Source organism: Mus caroli, chromosome 2 (genome assembly GCF_900094665.2).
Source record: "Mus caroli chromosome 2, CAROLI_EIJ_v1.1, whole genome shotgun sequence".
In the NCBI taxonomy this organism is placed as follows: domain Eukaryota; kingdom Metazoa; phylum Chordata; class Mammalia; order Rodentia; family Muridae; genus Mus; species Mus caroli.
Genome location: NC_034571.1, coordinates 21076300 through 21084184, shown reverse-complemented (window position 1 = coordinate 21084184; position 7885 = coordinate 21076300). Strand labels below are relative to the sequence as shown.

Below are 7885 nucleotides of genomic sequence, written 5' to 3'. Positions count from 1 at the left end.
CCGAGTGCTGGGACTAAAGGCGTGCGCCACCACGCCCGGCTCCAAAGGTAGGTTTTGATAGATGTATATCTTAACTACTTTTATATTGCTATGCCAAAGCAAATGAAAAGAAACCATTTTTTAAAGATGTTTTATGTATATGAGTACACTGTAGCTGTACAGATGGTTGTGAGCCTTCATGTGGTTGCTGGGAATTGAATTCAGGACCTCTGCTCACTCTGGTCAGCCCACCCTCTCCTTCCATCCCTGCTTGCTCCAGCCCAATAAGTACACTGTAGCTGTCTTCAGACGCACCAGAAGAGGGCATCAGATCTCATTTTGGATGGTTGTGAGCCACCATGTGGTCGCTGGCATTTGAACTCAGGACCTTTGGAAGAACAGTCAGTGCTCTTACCTGATGAGCCATCTCACCAGCCCAAAAGAAACCACTTAATTGCCAGCCAGTGGTGGTGCACCCCTTTAATCCCAGCAGGAGACTGGGAGGCAGAAGCTGAAGGAGCTCCACATTTGAGGCCTAGACTCAAGCTCCAGGTCTGCTGGGGCTACAGAACAGGGAGGAGGGGGACAGGAAGAAGGGAGGGAGGGAGGGAGGGAGGGAAAGCATTTAATTGGCTTATGGTTTCATATGCTTATCATTCATAAGGTTGCAGAAGGAGAGGCAGCTTACTAGTGCCAGCCACCACTGGCCCACAGAGGCTTGCCCACATGACTCCCACCAGAGGCTCCAGGCTCTACACTCAGAGGCACCCTCTAATCTATCCTAACGATCATTTGGAATGTGTCCTATATCCCCGGCAGCCATTAGAAGTGTGGCCCTTGGGTGCAGGGCTACAACTGTAGGAGTTCTGCTAATCGTCTTTAAAGTCTTGGGCCTTGGGATAACCTTTTTCCATTTGGTGAAGACCTAGGGACTGCAGGAGTGGTCCAGGGGTCCCAGTTGGGTAGTCTTCCCACCTAAAGCTTTACCTTCTCATCTGTTGCTTTCCTGTCCATCCCACAAATGATCAATCTTTCAATTTCAGCAACACTGCCAAGGCCCTCTGTGCATTCCTCCCTGGTCTTTCCCTTCCTCTTTCTCTCCATCCATCCTGCTTGTCATACACTTACACCATATTCCATTGCTTTAGCCTAGGCTGTGTAGTCAGAGTTGGCCTATCTGGTTCCCAGAAGTCTCCCTCTGTTCCAAGTCCTCCCACCTTGTCGGGTTACCACCCCTGGGGCAGACCCAGATGGTCATGCCTTTCTGACCTGTGCATGTCAGCTCTTGCCCCTTCATGATCTAAGCACTTCACCCAACCTTCGGTGTACATAGGAAGGTTGGAGTCCTGGGTAACCAGGTGCCCACCTCGGCCACACACCTAGCGTTCTTGGCGGGGACCACAGTGCAGGCGAGGACCACAGGGAGGCAGCATAATCTCGCAGGCCAGCCGCAGCCGCCCCCTTCCCAGCTTCCACTCCTTTCCCCCTAACTTGCTTTAAGCTCCACAGGAAGAACCGAGGTCATCAGGTCCAGACTGGGCAAGGCTCGTCCGGTACCCAGAGAGCCAGTTTTGCCCCGTCCCCCCGCCCTGTCCCTGTCCCTCCGTGCCGAAGGGGAACCCTGCCTGTTCACGGGGAGGTGACCGGAGATCTCTGCTCCTGTTTGGTCAGGACAAGACTCTGCTTGGGTCTCATCCAACCTCCTTGTCTTGGGGATGGCGGCAGTGTCACTCGCAGCCCTGCACATGAGTACCGAGAGTACTGAGAGTACCCGAGCCACTAAGAGAAGCGTCTGGGGGGTGGGGGTGGGTGGGTGAGGGCACAGGCAGGTCCTAAGTAGCTACGGGTCCCAGGCCGTGACCTCGAGCAGACGACAGCTGGTCTCTGCCCTCATACCGAGCCGGGCAGTGGGTGCTCGGGCAGCCGGTGCGCCGGAGGGCGCCGCTCATGGCCGCCTCGCCTGGCGGGCTCGCAGGAACTGCCCCGCTGGCTTTGAATGTAAAGATTCTGCCTTTGTGAGTGCTTGCCCGCCCCACCCGCCGCCGTCCTCATTAGCATAGCAGCTGCTCGCCGAGCGAGGACCGGCTCAGGAGAGGGCAGAGGCCTCCAGAATGAATGGGCCGCGGCTTTGGTGCGGGCGAAAGAAGAAAGACCGACAGACGGACGCGCAGGGGACTGTCGGAAGGACATCCAACCAGAAGAATGCGCCGCACGGGGGCGGGGCTGAGCGGTGGGGGAGGGCGGCCTCCAGAGACCCTAGAGCCCCAGGAAGGTCTTGCCAAGGCCTCAGAAGGAGCAGTTGCTGAGGTTCCCAGACCTTCGACAGCCCCTCCTATGACCGGTCTGAGCCCTTATACGGAGGGCTTGGACTTTGTTGCTTAGCAGTCCTAAGCACAAGGTCTCCTTTCCTGTCCTTCAAGGCCCATGGATGTCGCCTCTTTCCTTCAGGCCTCGTGGGAGCACCAAGACACAGCTGGCTTTCCCAGGTCAAAGGGTAGCTGTTCCTTCATCTGTAGTGCATGCCCCTGACCATTCTTGTGATGAGCTTTGGAGACAGACTGCCCCATAGCCACTTCTCTTTTCCCTTTCTGTCCTGCTCTGTGTCCTGGCTCTCCCCTGTTGGCTCTTCCCAGTCCACTCTTACGAGTGGACAATATTTCTGCATTTCTGGCAGTAAATGTTTTCTGTGTAATGGGTTAGATCAGAGATGGATAGGAGCCAAGCACTGAGAACAGGGGGCAGGCCTTAGCCCTTGTGTTCTGTGTCCCTTCTGTCTTCAGGGCTTCCCAAGTGCTGCTTCTGGTGCCCAGTCCTTGTCCAGGTTCGCTCAGTGCCTCTTGGCTTGGCTCACCTGGCAACAGGCACATCTGCAGCTCTAGAAAGCCAGGACAGAGGGGGGACCTGGATCATCTATAACTTCTTTTCACCTGCCCTAACCTGGACCAGTTTGGGAAGAGGATGGGAATTTACCCATCCTCAGACTCATCAAGTCCGTACTACGCCTGCTCCACTGCAGCAGGTACTTTGTTGAGCTGTAAGGACCACTGGCCACTGCATTCTAGGGAAATGGGGACCAGAATTATGGCAACCTTGACCTGGTCACATCTAGGGAGCAGAGACTTCTGTCTGCTCCCACTGCACAAGCGAGCTCTGTCATGGGAGCCATGCCATAGAAGTAGAGCACTCTTCCTGGGAAACTCGGGTCCCGAACATGCTGCCCACAGTACCCTTTAAGGCAAGATGGCTGGCTCTGTGCACTCGGTGGGACTGACTAACTGGCATTCTCGCCATAGTTCTGAGCCCACCAAAGGGAAGGACTATGGTGATTTAAGCGTTCAGCATGTGTCTACGTACCTGCCTCCTAGAGTACTGCATTGTGAAGAGGCTTGTGCGTTCACAACAGCCCAGACAGCATGGGTTCCTCTACAGCTCCTTCCTCAGCCATCTTTTTTTTTTTTTTTTTTTTGGTTTTTCGAGACAGGGTTTCTCTGTGTAGTCCTGGCTGTCCTGGAACTCACTCTGTAGACCAGGCTGGCCTCNCACTCTGTAGACCAGGCTGGCCTCGAACTCAGAAATCCGCCTGCCTCTGCCTCCCAAGTGCTGGGATTAAAGGCATGCGCCACCACGCCCGGCTCTCAGCCATCTTTTTTGTTTGTTTGTTTGAGACAGGGTTTCTCTGTGTAGCTCTGGCTGTCCTGGAACTCACTCTGTAGACCAGGCTGGCCTCAAATTCAGAAATCTGCCTGCCTCTGCTTCCTCAGTGCTTGGATTAAAGGTCTATGCCATCACACAGGTTTGCCATCTCTTCTTAGCTTCATTTCATTCATGGCACTGTGTGTCTGTTGGCTCCCTCCAAAGAGAACTTTGGTGAGTTGCAACCTGGAAGCCCTCGAGCCTCTCTTAGGTGGGGGAATTTTAAAGGTGCTATAAAGACAGTGGTTCTTGTTGAGCCTTCCCTGCCTCACACTCCAGGATAGTACTGGACAGTCTAGGGAGAGGGTGGGGACTAAAAAGACGCAACTGGCCACATCCTTCTAGCTGTGGGCTACAATTCCTGGCGCACACAATTCCTGGGGTGGGACTTCCTCAGGAAGATCACATCTCTCTGCAGAGTATCACATCATAGTGTGCTCAGAAGTTTAATAACCTTACTGTTGCTGAGGAGAAAATGTTAAAGTAGGAACCCAAGGGGTGTGTGTGTGGGGGGGACTGATGGCTGCTTGGAGTTTGTATCAGGAGAACAGCCACTTATACCATGGCTCCATTGGATCTCCTCTGCTGGTTGCTGCTATTCTGGTCCCATCAGGCACCTTCTCCCCTGAATCCCACGCAGGACCCAGGCAGGAGTGGGCTGTCGATGGTCCTCCAGTGCATTTTCTCAAATCACAGGCACGGGAACCCTGGATCTAATTCAGATCTGCTTTTTGGTGAATTTGGCTCTAGAAGCCCAAATCTCTAGAGGTGTTTTGCCTGTCCAGGAACAACAGGAATGTTCCCCCAAATCTAAAGAGACCCTCATCTGTGCAGAAGTTCCTCCAGGGTTTCAACTTTCAGGCTGGGTAGGAAGCATGATGAGCTATAAGCATATCTCTCTGGGGAGGTCTCAGCCACTCTGCCAGGAAGTAGCTGAGACACGAGCTACTGAGGTGGCATCTGGGTTCCTGTGGTTGACTTGGACTTGACAGCTGAGCTAGACTGAGTTCACATTTTACCCAGCTTGGTCTTTAGATTCACAACCCAAGCAGCCATCATTCATTAGCTGAAGGTAGGACGCCATGGCCCTTAGAGGGGGGATCCAGGACTTGTGCCAAAATTAAAACCAGTATTTTTTTAATATAAAAAGACCAATGAAAAATTTATTTATAAATTTTTCACGATGGGCTACAAGTCTATATCGTACGCTTAGGAGTGTGCCACAGACTTCATACAGATAGAAGAGACCTACCAGGACCCATCTGAAGCTTCAACATAGGCCCAGGAAGTTGTAACATTAATTAACATAATTAAAAAGGCATTTGCGTGTAGAAAAACCATACAGAACTCCTTTTGAAGTAATCTGTGCTTGTCTCAGTGTCTGCCATTCTCATGACATTATCACTATTCCTCCCACACTGGTTCATAAAAGCGCAGAAGACCAAAGAATATGGTCAGGCGGCACAAAGGGCTCCACCCACCTGTGTCCTCAAGTGCTCCCCATTTTTGCACGCAGGGTCAGCAGCACTTCTACGAAGGGGAAACCTCATTTAAATTTGAATAATTCAGCCTCCCTTTTATTTCCCAGGATCAAAACAAGAAGGGGTATGGAGATGCATAGAAAATTGGAACCACAGAAACCAGGAAGTCTCCTTTCTGGGACAGCCAGTGACGCTCCAGCACCTCCTCCAGCCCTGGTCCTTGGCACAGCCCCTCCCTCATGGCTGGATCCTCAGATCATAATAGGGCCTTGGAGCAGGGTTTGAGGGTAGGGATGGGGATTGGGGAAGGCAGAAAGAGCACAGCAGCCCTTCCACTCATTCAGCAATAGTATGAGAGATTCACAGTCTTTATAGGAATTTTATAAAAATATAAATATGGGTACACAACAGCCTTCACAACGCTGGATACAACGCCCTTTAAAATTGGGTTCATAACCAAGATTCAAAAAATACACCTAAAACTTGGTTTAAAATATGTTAATATTTTATATTCTGTCATAAATGTTATGACATTTAATCGTGGCAAATTCATTTACTTTTTAAAAAAAGTGTGCAACCGACTATTAACTATAATAGAAGTCACTAGGAAGGGTACCATGCTCTCAGAATCCCCACGTCCCAGCCACGCGGGCTTCAAGATCCCTTTGGAACTTTGCTAAACCAGCCGGTGTGGGGAATGGTGGCCTCTCACGGGAGGGGAAAGGGAGATAGACCCTAGGCTCTCTAAACTCAGAATCCAGGGAGAGGAACAGAGGAATGAGGTGTGGAAGATTAGGGACTCGGTGGGGGAGGGGCTAGCAATGGGAAAACCATAGGGCTAGGCGGTATTTTCAGTGCAACCAAAAAATGGTAGACTCAAGTTTTTAGTTTTAAAGGAAAAAAAAATGCATCTTTCTCCCATAACCACGCACAATATTTCCAAACAAAAAACTCAGGCGCACAAACTTCACCCACAAATATACACACACGTGATAAATAGTTGAGGACATCAGGAACCCGGAGCGTCCCCTTCCCTTCCTAAGTGCGAGGGCGCGCAGATGGTGGAGCCCGGTAATGGTTGCTTGGCGGCTGCCAGCGGCGGGAGCCGCACTGTGAGCGGCCAGGTCTCACGAGCGGCGGCGGGAGCGCGAGTCCGCCCGCGCCTTTCACCTTCCGGAGAAAACATTTCAAGCGGAGGATCCGGTATCTCGGGATTCCGAAGTCTCCCGGTGTGAGACTCAAATTTCAAAACGGACTGGAGCCCGCGCCCCGCCCCCACCCTCTAGGCGGTCGGGGCCGTGGGAAGGCTCTGGGGCCCCGCGGGGCTCAGAGGACTGCCAAGGGGAGGCGCTCTTTTGCGGAGAGCCGAACCCTGGGGTCCACGGACGCGCTACTTTGGTCGTGGCCGCGGACGTAGAGACCTAGCCCGATTTCCACGCGGACCAGCAAACCTGGCGCACACCGAGGTAGTTGGCGGGAAGGTACAGCAGAGACGACGCGGGTGAGGGCCAGGGTCCGGAGCCCGGGTGGCTATCACCGGCCGCTGGCCGCGTACTTGGCCTTGGTGATGAGATAGAGCACGATGTCCTGGTGGCCCCCGAAAGCGGCGATGTGCAGCGCGCTCCAGCCGTCGCGGTTAGCTAGGCGGATGTCGGCTCCGAACTTGACCAGCAGCTTCACCAGCTCCAGGTTGCCGTCGATGACTGACTGGTGTAGTGCTGTCTGGCCCTCCGGCCCGAACGAGTTCACGTTGAATTCGCAGTTAGTCATGTTCTGCAGCAGCGACTGCAGCTCCTGCGTGTTGCCCTTGCGCACCGCTTCCTGGAAGATGCGCTGCGTCTGTGGCGCCGAGCAGGTGGACAGCTCGGCTTGGCTCATGTTGCCGCAGAGCTAGGGCCGCGAGCCGCGCCCCGGCTTAGCGCGGGCGGCGGCTGCAGTGCGGGCCCCGGGCTGTCTCGGGGCGTGTCTCGAGGTACGCCTCGGCGCATGGAGGGCGCTGCGCCCTCGGGCCCCGCACGCCGCCCCTGCGCACTCCGGGCGTTCGGGGCCGAGGGCCGCTGGCGCGGGACCCCTGCTGCATCCAGCCGCGCCCAAGCGGGCGGGCGACAGGGCTGGGTGCTGGTTCGCAGAACCTGGGGCAGCCGGAGGCCGCGACACTCGCAGTCGTGGTCCCTTCGAGGTTAGGCTTCGCTCCAGCTGAACTCCACCCGCGTCCCTTTGCAAAATAGTTCTAATTCGCCCGCCGCTTCTCGCCGTCTTTTTACGGTTCTTCTATTTGCATAACAATAGACGCTCTTGACGCGCACACCAGGGCTCTTTCGATTGGGTGGTGCCCACGTGGGGGCGGGGCGGAGGCGGGGTCGTGCTGCTGCTCCCTCCAGGATAGAGGGCGCTGGTCTGACCAGCACCAGGCTGGTCTGGCCAGGGTGGTCAGAAGGCCTCAGGGGTTTTCCAACACCACTGCGGGATCCTGGGTCCGGTTGCTCCGGTGTATAAGCTCCTTCCGCAGTTTTCTTCTTCGTTCATAGATGTCGGGAGTTGCGAGTTCCTCGCGCAGCCACTCCCAGGCCTGGACCTGGCGTTCACAGGTGGCAATTCCACGAACCGCTCGGTTGTATAGTCCTCCACCACTCTCATACTTTCTACTCAAGTGTAATTTACGGGGAAGCTTGAGCAGCAATTGCATTTGACTCCTCCATACTGACTGATGGAGGGAGCTCCATGCCCCTAAG

At 54.3% G+C, this 7885-nt stretch overlaps 1 protein-coding gene across 1 annotated transcript; it reads right to left on the bottom strand.

Moving 5' to 3' along the window:
* Positions 1–4804: 4804 nt before the first annotated feature.
* Positions 4805–7378, bottom strand: Nrarp (NOTCH regulated ankyrin repeat protein). The gene has a single exon (XM_021156393.1). It carries the CDS (start codon positions 7029–7031, stop codon positions 6687–6689), a length of 345 nt encoding a protein of 114 aa, XP_021012052.1. The 5' UTR covers positions 7032–7378; the 3' UTR covers positions 4805–6686.
* Between the last annotated feature and the right edge of the window lie 507 nt (positions 7379–7885).

Excerpts from the sequence above, each read along its gene's own strand:
- Nrarp (XM_021156393.1), bottom strand. The coding sequence starts at position 7,031 with ATGAGCCAAGCCGAGCTGTCCACCTGCTCGGCGCCACAGACGCAGCGC.